Source organism: Patella vulgata, chromosome 4 (assembly GCF_932274485.2).
Source record: "Patella vulgata chromosome 4, xgPatVulg1.2, whole genome shotgun sequence".
NCBI classification, from domain to species: Eukaryota; Metazoa; Mollusca; class Gastropoda; family Patellidae; genus Patella; species Patella vulgata.
Window position 1 is genome coordinate 41,503,877 of NC_065882.2, and position 20,068 is coordinate 41,523,944.

Consider the following 20,068-nt stretch of genomic DNA (forward strand, 5'->3'; position numbering starts at 1 on the left):
TTTTGAATGAAGATATATTAGAAGTACAAGAGTAATAATTGGCTGTAGGGTAATCATATAAAACGAAGACTCGACATAAATAAAACCATGGGTTCCACGTCGGCCGTATATGTCGGTCAAGACCTAGGGCTATGGAAAATGACCGTAACTAGATCTGACCCAATGGTCATTTTGCATGCCGGAAAGAGAGCCTTTTTTTTTCAAACCCCAATTTTCAAACATGGTTACGATCGACCTCCACTAAACTATACAATTGTACAGAATAATGCACATGTATAGAAGCCACCTAATCTTGTGATTGGTGTTATAGAGTTGTATACATAGTCGTCAACAGATTATAATGATTGTTTTGATATGTGGGAATCTAATCAATGGCGTGAAGCGGTCCATTGTTAATCATTCACATATTATCCACCTGTCATAATAATTTTCTACAACAAAGCCGTTTACCGCTATTACGGTCACGCACGATGTAAACGAGGTTATTATGATCTTCGAAAAGGGGCACTTGATATGAAGTACTGCTCTTCGAATCTAACCAATTGTCATATTAAATAAAAACAGCATAGAAATTACGTAGTGTTGGGAGAAAAATGCATTATTATTTTTTTTTATAGCAGTATTATGGCCTTGTGGGAATTGTAGAAATAAAATCTAGAAATTAGTTAACTTGCTTACCGAAAAATTAAGAAAATTACGTATTCCAGTTCTATTGTGCAGCAATATTGATAATTCCACGTTTAGCAAAATTGTTGTGTATATACAATTACTCTTATACACGACGATATTCTAGTCTCGCTAGCTTTGAAATTAGTTATCTGTTAGTCATTTAGTTATACATTGTTAGGATTTACGTCACAATTCTGTGGCCCGTAATTCCGTAAGAGATGGTCTAAAACCAATAAATGTGAGATATATGCCGTGGATAATTATATATTTATCTTCATTTCAAAGTTATTGTATTACAACTCAAAATTATCCAGGTCATTGTGTTTTCTATAGAGCACATGGTAGTTACGTGTGAGCTACTAGAATGTTTTTTTAAGGCCAATTCAGCTATTTTGTTATTTAAGTAGCCAAAACGGAATATTTAATTAAAAAATAATTATCATAAGCCTTACTAATATTTCATTTTTAAGTCCAATATATATTTTTTTGTGTACCCCATGCTGACAAAGTGGTATAGACACGTGAATTCACAATACCCTACCATGAATAAAAAACATGAAATATAAATTTACATTGAAAAGTTTTCTTGCGTTATCAAAAATGACCGGCAGTAAAAATTTTGAAGTGGAAGCCCTGAAGAAAACAAAAGTGATAATTATGCCTTATAAAAATATATCTGTGGCCATTTCTCTTGGTATTATAATGCCATGAGTTGTACAGGTCTGTATTATATCACTATTGTACATGGTTGAGTTTATTCGTTATGCTTAAGTAAATATTTCCCATTTTTGCTCTTTTTTGGTCATGATTGATAATTAGTAAACCCTATCACCTTCTTTTTTTGTCGGTTTTCTTTCTTTAGATTTTAAACGAAAAGTCAAGCTTTATCCCTTCCTTACCAAATTTAATAATTTAATTTTTGTCCCCTGCCTTTCAAAGAAAGCAGGGGACTATTGAAATGGGTTCGTCTGTCTGTCTGTCTCTCTGTCCGTCCGTCCCTCCGTCTGTCCATCACACTTTTTGGGACACAATAACTCTCTTTCTAATGGAGCTTGAATGTTCAAACTTCGTGTAGGTGTTCATTAGGTCAATGCCTTGATGGAATTTGAAGATGAGCATTTTCTGCTTAGGGTAAGCATAGATAAGCAATTTGATTGGTTTATGCTTTGGGACATGATAACTTTAGTTCTAATTAAGTGAGAGTGATGAAACTTGGTGTATAGTTTTATTACATCAATACCTTGACTAAGTTCGATAATGAGCATTTTCTGCTCAGGGTAAGCAGAGCGATAAGCAATTTGATTGGTCAAGACTTTTGAACACAATAACTCTCATTCTAATTGAGTTCAAATATTCAAAATTGGTGTAGGTGTTTATTAGGAGAATGCCTTGATGGAGTTCGAAGATGAGAATTGTCTGCTTAGGGTAAGCAGAGATAAGCAATTTGATTGATTAATGCTTTGGAACATGATAACTTCAGTTCTAATTCAGTGAGAGTGAGGACACTTGGTGTATAGCTTTATTACATCAGTACCTTGGCTAAGTTCTATAATTAACATTTTCTGCTGAGGGTAAGCAGAGCGATAAGCAATTTGATTGGTCGAGAATTTGGAACACAATAACTCTCCTTCTAATTGAGGTAGGATGTTCAAACTTGGTGTAGGCGTTCATTAGGTGAATGCCTTGATGGAGTTTGATGATGAACAATGTCTGCTTATGGTAAGCAGAGATAAGAAATCTGATTGGTTGATGCTTTGAGACATGATAACTTTGGTTATAAAGAAGTAAGAGCGATGAAACTCTGAATATTGATTCATTATATCATTACCTTGACTAAGTTCGATGGTGAGAATTTTCTGCTTAAGCTAAGGAGCGATAAGCAATTTGATTGGTCAAGACTTTGGAACATAACAACTCTGCTTTTAATTGAGGTAGAATATTTAAACTTGATTCATTAAGTGAATGTCTTGACTGAGTTCAATGATTAACATTTCCTGCTACAGCTAAGCAGAGTTTATCGATTTCATTGGGCGATGCTTTGGGACAAGATAATCTTGATTCTATCTGATAGAGAGTGATGAAACTTAGTGTATAGTTGATAATCAGTTTAATTGCTTGATACTTTTGAAAAAAATAAATGTGCTATTAATTAATATGTGTCATCTATTTATTTTGGGATTTCGGCAGGGGACATCAGCCTCACTGTTGGCTTGTATTACTATCTTTTGGGAAAATCCCATTGATTGTACGAAAAATCACGTTTTTAGCTTGGGGACACTCTAGAGGTCACAATTTTTATCTGATTTTAATGAAACTGGAAATACATGTTTATAACCATACATGTTTATAGCTTGTGGACACTCTAGAGGTCACAATTTTTATCTAATTTTAATGAAACTGGAAATACATGTTTATAACCAAAAGATCTTCGTTCCTTTCAAAATGCGCGCATATCAGACGGTAACTTATGGCCCTTGATTGTACAAAAAATCGTGTTTTGAGCTTGTGGTCCCTATAGAGGTCATAATTTTTTATCAGATTTAAAAAAAAAATGTTTGAATATATCACCGTTACACCCCAATGATGACTGAGTTCGAATTTCGTGAAAATCGGACCAAAACTGCCAGACAAAATGACTGCCCCTGCAAATAGTGTAAATATATATATGGTATATAAAGGTTGTGGACCCTCTAGAGGCCACAATTTTGATCCAATTTTGATGAACCTTGAAATACATGTTTATAACCCAAAGATCTTGCTTCCTGTCGATATTCGCGCATATCGGATTATAACTTCCTGAATTATGGCCTTTGATTGTATGAAAAATCTTGAATTTAGCTTTTGATACCGTTACACCCTCATGATGGTCGAGTTCGAATTTCGTAAAAATCGGACCAAAACTGTTGGACAAAAAAATGGTCACCCCTCGTGATCCAATTTTTATGGTATATCAAGGTTGTGGACCCTCTAGAAATCACAATTTTGATCCGATTTTGATGAAACTTGAAATATATCTTTATAACCCAAAGTTCTTGGTCCCTGTCGATATTCGTGCATATTGGATCATATCTTCCTGAATTATGGCCCTTGATTGTACGAAAAATGGCTTTTTGTTTAGCTTGTCCTCTATCCATCTCTTGCAAAATGTGTGCGTATATCCTGCCTGGCAGCTGCTGGTATTAGATATTTAAAAATTTCTTAATCTATTTATAATAAGTTACAGACCAAATAGTTTTGCTGTATCCTGTAATAGATCCAACCCACTCTGATTATTTTTTTTCATTTTTTATACTAGAAATTTTGTTTTATCTGTCTTCACAACAATAGAGTCAGGAAGAGTTTAAAATAAACTGTTGGGGATTAGGCAATAGAATGCGAGGTGGGTGCACATAATTCTGGATGTCAACTTATGGAGGAGTGCAGAACAAATAGAAACAAAATTTAAATAATCTATGTCATGTAATCAGAGTTCATCTATATGACACTGATGTTGACCTCCCACACAAACTGCTGGTTAAATCTTCATGGAGTCCATCGAAAGTGTTAAATGAAACAAAAATTAGATCTGTATGTTAATCAGGCTGATAGACCAATCAGTGGCAAAGTTTTCAGAACAGGCTCTGATGTGTAAAATAGGAGAAAAGCCAGTTTTTGCTATCAAAAAATTCTGGATTATAGGGGTTCCATGTGACCCGTTGAATAATCCAATATAGGCTTTAAAAATACTATTTAAACTCCATACCTGTATCACATTCACAAGATTTTTTTTTATTTCTTTCATATCAACATGTTTACATATAATAGTATTGAGTTTTCTCTTGTAAAACATCTTATGAATTATGGAGTGACTCTATTGAAACTTGTATTGTGTGTTCATTTATATAGATGAATATTTAATAATAAGAATTATTTATAAATGACAACAGCTGTCTGCCTAAATCATCAAATAAAAAGAAAAATGTTTCACAAATAACATTTATAATATGAGTTATTGGGAAGTAATGGACTTGAATGGGGTAATCATCTGAATCAACTTGGCACTGTTTGTTTCGGTTCTGCCCAATTTACCCCATTTTCTTAAAACAACATGATGAATTTGTGTATGTTTGGAAGACTAGAGGGATTGAGGGTATAGTCTGTATCACATAATCACTGTTTACTGACAAGTCGATTATATGGCCGTCTTCATTAGCTCAGTTTAGGAGCAGAACAGTAGGACGTTAAACCCCATTTCAGTTCATTTCATTTCGATTATATTGGCAGTCTGGATGACTTTGTTACTTATTAGGATGACCATGCCAATAATCGTTGATTTGACTTCACTTCTCAGAAAGGATTAAGATTAATTTGCCGACTATTAACCATCAATAATGCCACGAGTTAGTGAGAGATTAAACAGATTATAAAATAGATTTGGACTGACTGCTGGATAGGGACCTTGTAAACTATGAATTTGTTGTAGTACCCATGTAATGTGATAGCTTATTTTATTAGTATAAAAGTCAATTTTTTTTACTTGTTTATTCCGTCAAAAAATTTAAAATTTGATTGTGTTTGAAAATTAAAGGACTACTTAAAAAATTATGGATCGTATGTAGGCTTCATTAAAATTCAGTAAAACATGTACCAGTAATTATACATTAATAATATTAAACATGCTAATAATGGCATACCAAGTTATTTTGTTATTGATTTTTTTATTGATGGAAAACCAGGTTAAGTCATGGGAAATTGTTCGCATTGACTAATGTTTTTTGTGGAACATATGTAAAAGGCCCAGAACAGTGAACATTCTAATGTGTTTTCATCATTATAATGTGAGGCAATATAACATGATAAAGAAATTAATACTGATATACTGTTTGATAACTTGGATAAATTTATCTATGAAATTACATTTTCAATCCCTGATGTCAGAGTTATTAGTACATGTACATCACACAAGTTACTAGCCATGCCAGAGTATAACACAAGTTGTGTGTTTAGTTAGGCCATATATTGATTTATTTATGGACTGTTAAACTAGTCATAAATTAATTAATTGTCACATATTATACCTACATATACATGTATTTAACATTTGCTACAACTATATCATGCATGATAAAATACTGTATTTAAGTGATTCTTTTAGAGGGTCGAATGGTTTTGAAGATTGTATATATCGTATACTCTTCCAAAAAAGAGGGGATATTCAGAAACAATACAAAACTGTGGAAATGCACTGCTGTTTTTATTAGAGGTAACCAGTGTATGTTAATAACAGGCCAATTGCCTAAACATTGACATAAACAGTTCATATGGGCGGCTTATCTGACAGCCCCATTTCCCTCGCAAAGAGATACACCGTCAAAAGTGAAAATAGACGTTTTTGATTTTTGTATTAATAATGAGTAATTGCTCCACCAATCCTCAGACATTTAGCAATTCGTTGTGGAATGCTCCTAATCAACCATCAAATCACGATTTAGGGCAATCTGACCCACTCCTCTTGCAGTGCCACAGCCAATTCTTACAGTGTTGTCGGTTGACGTTGACGTCGAAGAACACGTCTCCCGATCAAATTAAACATAACACACTAAAGCAAAGATACGCTAAACAGTAAATCTTATGCAAGAATCGATGGGAATGCTATCATGGATAGATAAACCAGCACACGGCAGTTTTCATCAACCCTTCCTTGAAGTGTCAAATTTGACAATGAACCCCTCCCACTTGTTGCCACTGGCAACCTTTGATTAAACTGTCCTGTTTATTTGCAATACATGCATAAAAGTGTCCGTGTATCAGAAAGAGTACTGTTCATTTCTGATACACAGATACTTTTATACCGTTTTAGATACCTATCAATCAATAAATAGCGGACGTTTAGTCCAACCCAGATCGCAATTGATAACGATGGCTCTAAACAATGTACATGAAACAACTAGTCAAAATCATAGTAACAAAACAAAATGGGGGGAACTACATGGCAGTTCAAAAACATAGACAATGACATTAAATTAACATAACAACATATTACAAAAATCAATTATTATACATATCAATTGGCATCTATTTCATAATTTGGTTTGATTTATATTAATATGCAAAATATATAAATTAGAATATTGAATAATTATTTTAATTAATTGTGATGATAGAAGGCGCAGTTCTCTTGCTGGACACTTCACAGGCATTGAAAATAAGCAGGATGAAAAAAAACGCCTAGAAAGTCATAAACTTTATTACAAATAAATTTCAACGGAAGAACCATCTGCCGATGCATACTTTCACCAGGAATGACCCACGTTTCGCATTTCCTTTACACTACATTTAATAATATCGCAGTCCTCTACGCCATAGACAAGTTGTTTTAACGATGTGGTCTAAACAAACACGTGATTGTTTTACGCTCAGAGTATCATAGCAAGACGCACGTGTAAATACTACTCAGGTTGTCTCTCCACTGCGAAATCATTCTACCATGAAATGTAACGTAAGGCTCAGAAAGGGATAAATAATGAAAGAGCAGAAAGTATTTGTCACTTTTCAGTTGAAACGACTCGATAATAAATACTATTATTCACATTTTGCTTCACAATACTCGATAGAGATGTGATGTAAGTAACTTATTAGCACCTTTCCTCGGTGTATCGGTGAATATCAGGACAGTTTTGGTCGGGGGCCGCCTCGGCTGGGCCCCTCGACCAAAACTGTCCTGATATTCACCGATACACCAAGGAAAGTGTGCTAATACCTACTACTTGCGTGTCGCTGTTGCGGCTCAGTGGTTCTGTTCATCTGTGAACATACTCTCAAAGCATTCAAGTGTCCATGACTATTTATCATATCACAACCAGCATAGGTATTTGCATTTCAGTATCCCCTACTTTTTTTGAAGAGTATATAATTTATTAAACATTATACACAGAGCAAAAAAAACCCCGAACCCTGTAATTGTTCACACATTGTCGCTTAATATCAAGTAACTGTATGTTGAAAGTGGTGTTGTATATAAATGTATTGGTTGATTGTGAAATTGTTCGAGAGTATGTAACAATGATATATCTATACACACCTAGCCTGTAATTTTTAGAATAAATATATACATTGATACAGACCCATAATATTCAGTTTGAATGAGAACATCTATTATTAAACAGATGTTATGGTCAGTTGGCATGCTAGAAAAGCCGATTACACATTGATTTGGAATTGAGGTCATAATTGGTCATTGGTTCCTTAAATAATTCTTGTTTCTAGATGGAGTCCTAGGAAATTTTCTGTTCTCGCCCAAATACAACCCAAACAATAAAATAACAAATAATATGCGTTTAGGATCTGACGTTTATTGAATTATTGAAACATAATAGCACTTATTTTAATAGATACTACTAAATGTATACAATTGTTAATACAAATACAGTTACCTATGACTCAACATTCGGTCCTAGTCTAAAAAAAAAATGGAGATAAAATTTTAAAAGACAAATACTCTGGAAAAATCTATGGACCTCTTCAAAACATACTGGAAAACATACTGTTTTAACCTGAAATTAGTTATCAAGTCAACGACAGAAGCTAGAATGACACATCACATACTTATAGACAAGCACACGTGCATGCCACATCTAATTAATATTCATGTGTCATGACCTACGAACAGACAACTATTTTCAGCTATACGTTGAAGATTGTATATTGTATATCATACCACTGCTGTGACAAAAATTATCACTTATCTTACATATAACATTGTATTATTGTATCTAATCCCACTGACAGGAGTAATATTGATATCATACCACTGCTGTGATGAAAATTTTCACTTATCTAACATGTAACATGGTATATTTGTATCTAATTTATCATACCACTGCTGTGACGAAAATTATCATTTATCACACGTGTAACATTGTATGATTGTATCTAATTCCACTGACAGGAGGAACATTGTATATCATACCACTGCTGTGACAAAAATTATAACTTATCTAACATGTAACATTGTGTGATTGAATTTGATCCCACTGACAGGAGTAACATTGTATATCATACCACTGCTGTGGTGAAAATTATCATTTATCACACGTGTAACATTGTATGGTTGTACATGCATCTAATCACACTGACAGAAGTAACATTTTTATACGCCCACATTTTCATGTGAAACTTCCAATCAGTAGAAACAGGAAACACAAACCAAATACAGACGGTTTGATGGGATCAATTTTGACTAAGTCAAAATGATGCATTTGATATCCAGATAAGTTGATATAAAATAATTAATAGAATACAATTTAGTTCTTCATCCCCAAAGAAGTTAGTATTTTTACTGACGAAACGTTGGATAAAACGATGGTTTTTTGATATTGTATTCTATTAATTATTTTATATCACATTTTCATGTGGACGTATATTGTCGTCGCCCCTGTTTGTGGACACTCTACAGGTCACAATTTTTATCCGATTTCAACGAAACTTGAAATATAGCTTTATCACCCTAAGATCTCGGTTCCTTTCGATATTGGCATGTATCGGACCGTAACTTCATGGATTATGGCCCCTGATTGTACGAAAAATCACGTTTTTAGCTTGTGGACACTCTAGAGGTCACAATTTTGATACGATTTTGATAAAACTTGAAACGCATCTTTCTAACCCAAAGATCTTGGTTCCTTTCGATATTCACGCATATTGGATCGTAACTTCCTGAATTATGGCCCCTGATTGTACGGAAAATCACGTTTTTGGCTTGTGGTCCCTCCAGAGGTCACAATTTTCATCTGTTTTTAAAAACCGTTTTAGTATATCACCGTTACACCGTAAAGAAGGTTAGGTTCGAATTTAGTGGAAATCGAACCAAAACTGCCGGACAAAATGGCCGCCGTTTGTACGCGACTAGTGTAAAAATATGGTATATCAAGGTTGTGAACCCTGTAGAGGTCAAAATTTTAATCCAATTTTGATGAAACTTGAAATGCATATTTATAACCCAAAGATCTTGGTTCCTTTAGATATTTGCACATATCGGATCGTAACTTCCTGAATTATGGTCCCTGATTGTACGAAAAATCGTCTTTTTTAGCTTGTGGTCCCTCTGGAGGTAACAATTATTATCCGATTTAAAAAACCATTTGGTTATATCACCGTTACACCGTAATGAAGGTTGAGTTCGAATTTCATGAAAATCGGACCAAAACTGCCAGACAAAATGGCCACCCCTTGTACGCAAATAGTTTAAACATCTGGTATATCAAGGTTGTGGACCCTCTGGAGGTCACAATTTTGTGTCGATTTTGATGAAACTTGAAATGCATGTTTATAACCCAAAGATCTTGGTTGCTTTCGATATTCGCGCATATTGTACAAAAAATCCTGTTTTTAGGTTGTGGACGCTCTAGAGGTTACAATTTTGATCCAATTTTGATGAAACTTAGAATGCCTGTTTATAACCCAAAGATCTTGGTTCCTTTTGATATTCACACATATCGGATTGTAACTTCCTGGATTATGGCACCTGATTGGTAAAAAAATCACATTTTTAGCTTGTGGATTCTCTAGAGGTCACAATTTTTTTTCCTATTTTAAAAACTGTTTAGATCACCATTACACCATAATGAAGGTTGAATTGGAATTTAGGGAAAGTTGAAATGAAACTGCCCGACAAAATGGCCGCTCTTTGTATGCAAATTGTATATAATTATGTAATTCAAAGGTTATGGACCTTCTAGAGGTCACAATCTTTATCCAATTTTTATGAAACTTAAAATATATCTTTATATTCCAAAAATCTCAGTCCCTTTTGATATTTGTGCATTTCAGACCATAACTTTCTGGATTATGGCCCCTGCTTGTAAAAAAATCGTTTTTGTTTTTAGTTTGTTCTCTATCCATCTCTTGCAAAATGTGGGCGTATCCTGCCTGGCAGCCACTGGTACATGTATATCATACCACTGCTGCAAAAAGTACCATTACATATCATCCCACTTCTAGGACAAATGTTGTCATCATTTCTCACTGCCAGTAGTAACATTGTATATTATCACGCTCCATGCAAGGACAAACATTATTATTCATTGCTCACTACCAGTAGTAATATGGAATGTCATCCCACTGCTAGGACAAACATTGTTATTCATTTAACTTTCACTTCCAGTAGTAACATTGTATATCATCCTGCTGCTAGGGCTAACATTGTTATTCGTTTTCCACTGCCAGTAGTAACCCTGTAAGTTGAACTCATCACACTGCCAGGAGTAAAATTGTTACTTATCCAATAGTTCCTTTAGGAACGGTTACTGATCGGACCCTGTCCTCTTACCGTTCCTATTTGTCCCTATATATAGCTTCAATATGAAATTATGGCTTTTCCCTCACCTCGGTTCTAGGTCTATTTTGGAATCCTTATCGTCTATTTTTCATTGTGATATTCACGCATATCGGATCGTAACTTCCTGAATTATGGCCCCTGATTGTACGAAAAATCATGTTTTTAGCTTGTGGTCGGTCACTCTAGAGATCACAATTATTATCCGATTTTAAAAACGTTTGAATATATCACCGTTACACCATAATATTGGTGGACTCCGAGTTGCGTGAAAATCGGACCAAAACGGCCCGACAAAATGGCTGTCCCTCGTACGCAAATAGTGTAAACATGTGGTATATTTTGATGAACCTTGAAATGCAGGTTTATATCCCAAAGATCTTGGTTCCTTTCGATATTCGCGCATATCAGATTGTAACTTCCTTAATTATGGCCCCTGATTGTACGAAAAATCACATTTTTAGCTTGTGGTCCCACTAGAGGTCACTATTATTATCCGATTTAAAAAAAGTTCGAATATATCACCGTTACACCATAATTTTGGTTGAGTTCGAATTTCGTGAAAATCGGATCCCTTTAGAGGTCACAATCTTTATCCAATTTAAAAAAAACATGTGAATATATCACTGTTGCACACTAAGATCTTGGTTCCTTTTGATAATCGTGCATATCTGAACGTAACTTCCTGGATTATGCCCCCTGATCTGATTGTTCGAAAAATCACATTTTTAGCTTGCAATGTCTATAAGTCACAATTTTTTTTCTGATTCTAAAAACCGTTTAAATATATCACCATTCCATGATAATGAAGGTTGAATTTGAATTTTGGGAAAATTAAAATGAAACTGCCCAACAAAATCGCCGCTCTTTGTACGCAAATTGTAATATGAAGGTTGTGGACCCTCTAGAGGTCACAATTTTTATCCGATTTTGATGAAACTTAACATATATCTTTATATCCCAAAGATCTTAGTCCCTTTTGATATTTGCGCATTTCAGACCAAAACTTTCTGGATTATTTGTTTTTAGCTTGTTCTCTATCCATCTCTTGCCAAATGTAGGCGTATCCTGCCTGGCGCCATGGTAATGTTATGCTAGAATTTGATGTGAAATTTAAATATTTTTATTCTGTTTTAGGGATCTTAAAATGGAGAATATTATGTTGGATGAAAATAAAAAGAGTATAAAGATTGTCGGTAAGAATAAATTTGTATCAAATTTGAACACATGAACAGGAGAAATAGAATTTATAGGGTAAAGTTTTGATGTGTTTAGGAAGTTGGAGTAGAATATTGGTTTTATGTGGTAGTGTGTGTGGTTTATGAATGTGGTGTTTCTGTGAAGGGTGATATTGATTTTTAGGTTAATAGGTTTAAGGTGATGTTAGATGGGGCAGATGATGTGTTATTACCTTACAGTAAAGTGAATTCACCATGACACATTCCTTTCAAAATATACATTGGACATGGCCGTCATCATTGTGAATAAAGTCTACAAATGAATTTATCTTATTTGTGTATTCAATATAAATAAGTTCACCATGGCCACTGTTTTATCGGTATAGAATCTTGTTAGTAATAATGAAATCAGATATATCATAGCTTGTTAGCACTCACAGGCATGGATTCTCTCAGTTGAAATATTGGTAATGTCCTAAAAGTTATACCTTATGAAACATAATTATAATATTCAGTCTTTCAAAATATGAAACTTGAAGTGGATAATAACATAGTGTGTAAGAACAAAATAATATATATATGTCTATTTACTATACCTCTTGAAAAAAGACTAGGCTTCAATGTAAATGATAAAAGTACATTGTAATCAATTAAATATAGATATAAGAAATATAATAAATTAGATGTAGGTATAAGGAATATATATAAGAAGTATATTATAATAAAATAGATTGTCATGATAAATTAGATGTAGATATACAAATTGTGTTATGATAAATTAGGTGTATGTTATAATAAATTAGATATAAGAAGTAGTTATAAGAAGTATATATTGTAATAAGTTAGATGTAGATATAAGAAGTATATTGTAATAAATTAGATGTAGATATAAGAAGAATATTATGATAAATTAGATATAGATATAATAAGTATACATAAGAAGTATATGGTAATAAATTAGATGTAAATATAAGAAGTGTATTATAATAAGTAAGATCTAGATATAAGATGTTGATATAAGAAGTATATTGTAATAAATCGGATCTAGATATAAAAATTATATATACTCTTAAAAAAAAGTAGGGGATATTGAAATGCAAATACCTATGCAGGTTGTGATATGATAAATAGTCATGGACACTTGACATGCTTTGAGAGTATGTTCACAGATGAAGAACTTATCGCCCCAACAGAAATACAGAGCTGTTCGTGTGACACGCAATAGCGCCGTACACGTGTGAGGGGTTCATTTTCAAATGTGCTAACATTAACGTCAGACAGTATGACAGATTCGGCCGTGGGTCTGTTATGGTGAGGGGAGTAATCACCATGGCTGGCAGAACAGACTGCATATTGTTCAAGGAAGGGTCACTGGTATGTACTACCATGACCACATCCTGGCACCGATAGTTCTGCCCTTTGCTCAACGTGCAGGTCAACGTTTTATCTTTCAAGATGATAACGCTCGTGTCGTGAATGACTACCTCCAGCGTTACTATATTGTCCATATGCCTTTCCCAGCCATGAGTCCTGACCTTTCCCCCATAGAGCATTTCTGGGACATGATCAGGAGACCTTTTCGTCGACATCAACGTCAACCGACAATACTGCAAGAATTGGCCGTGGCACTCCAAGAGGAGTGGGTCAGATTGCCCCAAATCATGATTGGGCAGTTGATTAGGAGCATGACATGATGAATATCTGAATATCTGAGGATTGGTGGAGAGATTACTCATTATTAAGACAAAAATCAAAAACGTCCATTTTCACTTTTGACAGTGTATCTCTTTGCGAGTGGAATGGGGCTATCAGATAAGCCGCTCATATGAACTGTTTATGTTCATGTGTAGGCAATTGGCCTGTTATTATCATACACTGGTTACTTCTAATAAAAACAGCAGTGCATTTCCGCAGTTTTGTATCGTTTCTGAATATCCCCTACTTTTTATACGCCCACATTGATATGTGGTCGTATATTGTCGTTGCCCCCTTTTGTCCGTCCGTCAGGGGCTAAAGTTAATATCCGATTGACTTTCAATTTATACACAGTGTTTAAAATGATGAGACGAAGAAGCCTATTGATTTTCAGCAATTTCCAGTAATTACTGCCAGAGTTATGGCCCTTGATAACTTCAAAAAATCTTGTGGACACTCTAGAGGCTAAAGTTAATATCCGATTGACTCTAAATGTATACACAGTATTTAAGGTCATGAGAGGAAGAATCCTATTGATTTTGAGCAATTTACGATAATTTCTGCCAGAGTTATGGCCCTTGATCACTTTGAAAAATCTTGTGACGCTCTTAGAGGCTAAAGTTATCATCCAATTGACTTCAGATTGATACACAGAGTTAAAGATCTTGAGACGAACAAGTATATCGATTCTCAATGAATTTTGATAACTTGAACAGCTAAATCCATGATATTAAATGTTTCGTATACTAAACGTTACCATGGGGCAGAACTTTATAAAAGCCAAACAAATTCTAATGATTTTCTGATAATTACATAATGAGTTGTTACTCTTAATCAGATTTTAGTGTATTATAAATGTTTCATTACCGAAATAAGTAAAAATATGAGACAACTCTTGTTGACTGCCCGGACGATTTAGCTGCTGTGGGCGTATGCTTCGTTGCCTCGCAACCTATCTTTTTAAAGAGTATACGAATTGTAATAAATTAGGTCTAGATATAAGAATATATTGTTATAAATTAGATGTAGATAAGAAAGTGGTATGTTTTTGTTATTATAGATTTTGGTTTGAGTAATACGTTTACAATGGACGAACTTATGAAAACACATTGTGGCTCACCTGAATATGCAGCGCCAGAATTATTCTCTGCTGGAGAAAAATATGGTCCAGAAGTGGACATTTGGGCAATGTAAGTTCTTGTGTATTAACGTCGCTGATCGTCATTTGCATTTTTCTAGCAATATGTAATTTTTCACAGCTGAATCTACACTAAAATGTATTCAGATTGATTATTTAAAATTTAATTAAGAAAACAAAATGAAAATGTCAACAGTAGATTATCTCCTGGATTGGTTTCAATCAGAGTAAAAAGTAAATTGCAAGTGACACTGGTTGGTTTTGACAAATCCTATATTGTATCTTCTGCAGTGGATGGGAATGTTGATATTTCTTTTAGAGATTCAACTTTTACAATATTATAAATAGTTTGCATCTGTGAATATAATGATCAGGGATTTCAATGACAATAAACAACATTAATTCTCTTCACCCTATTTAAAGGAAAAGTCCTAGGTTTCACTCAAAGTGGGTTTAAAAAGTACAGAACGTGCCAATACAACCTGTGCACCTTGTCTGGAAATTTCAGATCATAAAATTTAGCTGTTCGAAATGATCACCAAAGTTACATAACTCATTTAAGGAATTTCATTATTTAGTTATACGAGTGACTTGATAATCGCGATGATCACTTACTCCAGTAACGTCTGCAAGTGTATGTATAGACATGGGTATCCAAGATTTTAATTGCGTGGAATTGGGAGACTTGTGGACAACTTCACATTGAAACTGAAGTTTGTATTACTTCAAGTGAGTATCAAAGAGATTCTTGTAGTGGCACTAGACAAGGATAAAAGGTTTTTCAACTTGAATTTAGTTTTATTCACTAACATATATCTATTTTACCATGATCTAATACTAATATAGCATGGTGTTTTCTCTTATTTCAGTGGTATTATAATATATGCAATGTTGGTAGGTAAACTACCATTTACAACTGTGTATACAGATCAGTATCGTCGTATTAAACTCTTAAAACAAATAGAGAAAGGTATTCAACAGGAACAAGAACAAGAAATGCTTCACCTTACGCAAGGTTCGTTTGTTTTTAATTTGTGTTTATAGGGATCAACATATTGAAAATGTCTAGTAAAAGAGACATATTTGTCAAATTCTGTCATGCAAGATGATTTGAAACTATTGCAGCAATATTTAAAGTAATACCGATATGCCTCTGTCATTTGACATACAATGTCGTTTATAGTGTTCACAAGATTTCATAAATGTAGATGAAGGGTAACTCTGTGATTTGCGATCGTTAAATTCTAAATATCGATAGGATTCTCCTAGACCCAGCACCATCATGTTTTTAAAATTCTATCATTCGCTTTGTTTATGTTGACAAACCTTAAAAGTCCAACTATGACTGGAAAAATAAATTGGCAAAATTTATTCAAATTTTACATCCTGATTACCCTAATGAATCATCATACAGAGTTCTGAAATATTCTATCAAGATCTTTGCCCTTTACTGTCTTCATGAGATATCGTAAGTTTAAATGTAGATGCCGAGATAATTTTGAAATTTGCAGTTGAAACATTTTTTTGAGTCATTCTTCCTTACATGCAAATGAACAATCTTGGGAAGTTGAGAATAATCCAATCAGAACTATAGAGTTCAGAGTGTTTACAAGAAATATTGGGCATATAAAAGGGAAAAATTTAAAAGGGAATTCTTTTTTTTATAATTTCAGAATGTCGTGACTTAATACGTAGTATAATTGAACCAAAACCAGACATACGTCTTCCAATGCTGGATATTGAAATCCATCCATGGATCACCGAGGGATCCAAAGTTCCTTTTTTCCCTTTTGTTGCCATGCCTCGGGACAAATCTCTCAAGTCACAGGTAAAGAGAGAGTTTCAATTCTTTTTTAAGAAAAAGTGAATATTATAAGTTTGTGACAGTCAAGTGAAAAAATTCTCTATAGAAAAATTTAGAAACTTCTTTTTTAATCTATTGGACTTGCTTCTGAAATATATGTATATCTACAGTCTAATTAAACACTAATTTGCAAGCATGGTTAATAAACTATCAAATGAAATAGCAAGAAATTTTATTTTCTAATTCTGTCTTCAAACCTTTGTAAAAAGAAGCATAAACAAGAAAAACATCTGTTTAGAGCTTGAGTAAAAATTATTTAAAGAGTTTTTTCTAAAAAGTATGTCTTGTCTGTGTACACTCTCTATTGATTATGTATATGCTTTTGATTTGCAATTGAAATACACTATTTTCTTTTCACTGATAATTTGTCTTTTGCATTTTGTAAGTGCTTATATCTATATTTGTTTCTTTTTAATCTCTGAACTTTTGCAAATGTTTATGAAAGATTGCTTTTGACATTGGCATTTACTAAAACAGTATGAAAAGTACATACTGTACCCCCAGGGTTTTCATTTAGCTGGTGAATCTGTCAAACAATTGATATACTACATGTAGATTAAAATATTGTGTGTACAATATTTTGCATTTCAATGATTTTCAAAATAGGGGATGTTTTGGATGAAATTTATAAAAATATGTCTGCCAGATCAGATATAAAATGGAAGCCCTGTCATATACTGTTTTATTAAAACATTGTATCAAAGATTATAATAATATAAATCTTGCATGATAGATTTGCGGATATTCTCAACAGTGCCATATCTGTTCAAATTCTTCCTTCTGAATTAAAAGCATGGATCCTTTTCCTTGATCTATTTGACTTGTTTCACAAAACATTTTAAATAATAGGTTAGGTCATAATGTAATCTTTGAAAGCATGTGGAATTTTTGAGCTGTAAATACTGTTTGTGTTCTGCAAAAAAAAAATGCTTTTCAGGATACTAGTTATTTCAAATTCATGAATGCATCATACGGCTTCCCCAGCCATTCCTTAAAACTACTTTGTTCTTTGACCTCAAATACAACTTGCACACAGCATATACAAGTCTCTAATTGTGACAGAGCTGTTGTATTATATAAATAAATAATATAAAGCATTTAAATTATTATATATCACAATGTCTGTGGTAGCTAAAATATCTTAGGTAGAGAATATATTGCCACGATAAGAAAAATGATACACAATAATTTACTGTAATATTTGTATATTATTTGACAGCATAATTGACTTGCTGTTTAATGGATAGTGTCTGCCACAGGATAATTAGGATATTTGCACATCTCGGTATCTCCCTGTATTAAAAGTAATGTTTACTGACATTGCAAATCACATTAGATTATTCTATATCAAGTGATATATCTATGGAAGTGATTCTAAATTCACCAATTTAAATGATGCAACATAAAACAATTCACCTCACCTCAGTTGATGAAAAATGTCTAAATTAAATTATCTTTTTGTGTTGTTCATCTGTTAGAAATGTTCACATGTATTTATCGCAATTTATGACTTTTTGCTTTTTTTATATCTATTGGGAACAGAGTCGAGTTGTGGGTATACTTTTTGTTAGCATGTAAATATTGTGAATGTTATTACAATGTGTGTTTGTAAAGATATAGCCCTACACTGTATATTGATTTTTGTATAAAGTATTAATGACTGTTATCGTGTAACTGTGAGAACAGAAGTACCCTATGGATCCTATTGTTATTCTTTTCGATCAGGTCTTTTCTTAAAAGTGATAAAACTCCCAACTATTATAAATAATCATATGTCCTGTTGAAATCTACCAGTTATCTTGTAATATATATATATATATATGTGTAGGTCATTGATTATTATACTAAGAAGCTACCAATACAATTCTATCTAAGTCAATTATATAGATATGGTCTAAATCCAATATTTATGCTTTTGTTTGTAAGAAAATCTTGATTATCTTCCATTAGGAAGTTTTAAAACATACAGCCTAATATATAAAAATAAATAAATAAATGTCAAAATAAAATGTCTGAAATGGGAAAACTTAAGCTATAAACAAAAAGAATTATTTTGATTAGTGCCTACACATAAAAAGAATGCAATTAGTTACTGCCTGGGCAAAATTTTTTCCTGCAACTCAGGTAACATGATATAGATGTAACGTTAGTCCTAAAACATCCTGGAAGAAAATGCAGTACAGTAGCCTCTGTGACATAAAATTCCCATTCCACTCTGTCCTGCCTTTACACAGTTTCCATTTACAGTGTGGGGAAACATTTAGATATCTATTTAGACCCTGATGAGTAATTGTCATGGTAAGTCATGCATAGATTGTTTGCTGTACCATGATATTTATTATTATATTAGGGTTCAATTACAAAACAAACAATACAACATTATAATGTATTTAATACCCAAGAGCTTTATGTTATACAATTATTCAAGTTGTGCCACCTACCATTTGTCTATATCATTATTCAATCCCCACAAAAACAAAAACTAAATTGTTTTATTTATGGATGAGATGTTTGTGAGACATTCCAATAAGGCACAGCCCCAAGCATATTTAACTTGATCAATGGCTATGATCATCAGTATGATGAAATAAATTCGTAATTCAATCATATATAATAAAGTTAATAAGTCATTATGTTTTCCACTTACTGGAACAAGCATTGAACATATTCACTATGTTATATTCTACTATTGATGATGTGAAAGAGACAAATACAAACACAGAAATCCAATAATTACAGGCTCTTGACACAATCAAGGGACATAACTCCTTATCTTGCTAATATTCAAGTATAATTTTTTCTGTGTAACTGTTTTCCGAAGTCCAAGTATAAGATGCGATGAAATGCATAGGATATATATATATATATATAAATATAAAAAATTAGAAAGCATGAGTGTTTGGATGTACCATAATATTACTGGTAATCTTAGATTGTTACTTAAAGATATTTATAGTTTCTTTCTCCTAATTACCAGTAATACAATGTACACCTACATGTATGGTAGTTATAAATGGACAAAAGCATGGTTAGAGTGATTGTTAATTATGGAGCAGAGGTTAATGAATTAAACCCTATTCTACATGCTTAATGTTCTTAAAGTGCATGATCAGTCAATAGTCTGACAATCCACACAAGCTCAGCCTAAATTTGAAATGACGGAAAAAATGTACAGAACAGAAAGCTTAGAATGGGGGCATAGTCTTGCTTTG

The 20,068-nt window shown here is 33.2% G+C and overlaps 1 protein-coding gene across 1 annotated transcript in view; it reads left to right on the plus strand.

The window, feature by feature from the left end:
• LOC126819206 (uncharacterized) overlaps positions 1 to 20,068 on the plus strand; it is a 129,261-nt gene that overhangs the window by 52,659 nt on the left and 56,534 nt on the right. The window contains exons 4-7 of the mRNA XM_050547113.2: positions 12,119 to 12,177; positions 14,915 to 15,044; positions 15,862 to 16,007; positions 16,666 to 16,820. Coding sequence (XP_050403070.1) covers positions 12,119 to 12,177; positions 14,915 to 15,044; positions 15,862 to 16,007; positions 16,666 to 16,820 — 490 coding nt within the window. The remainder of the gene's footprint in view (positions 1 to 12,118; positions 12,178 to 14,914; positions 15,045 to 15,861; positions 16,008 to 16,665; positions 16,821 to 20,068) is intronic.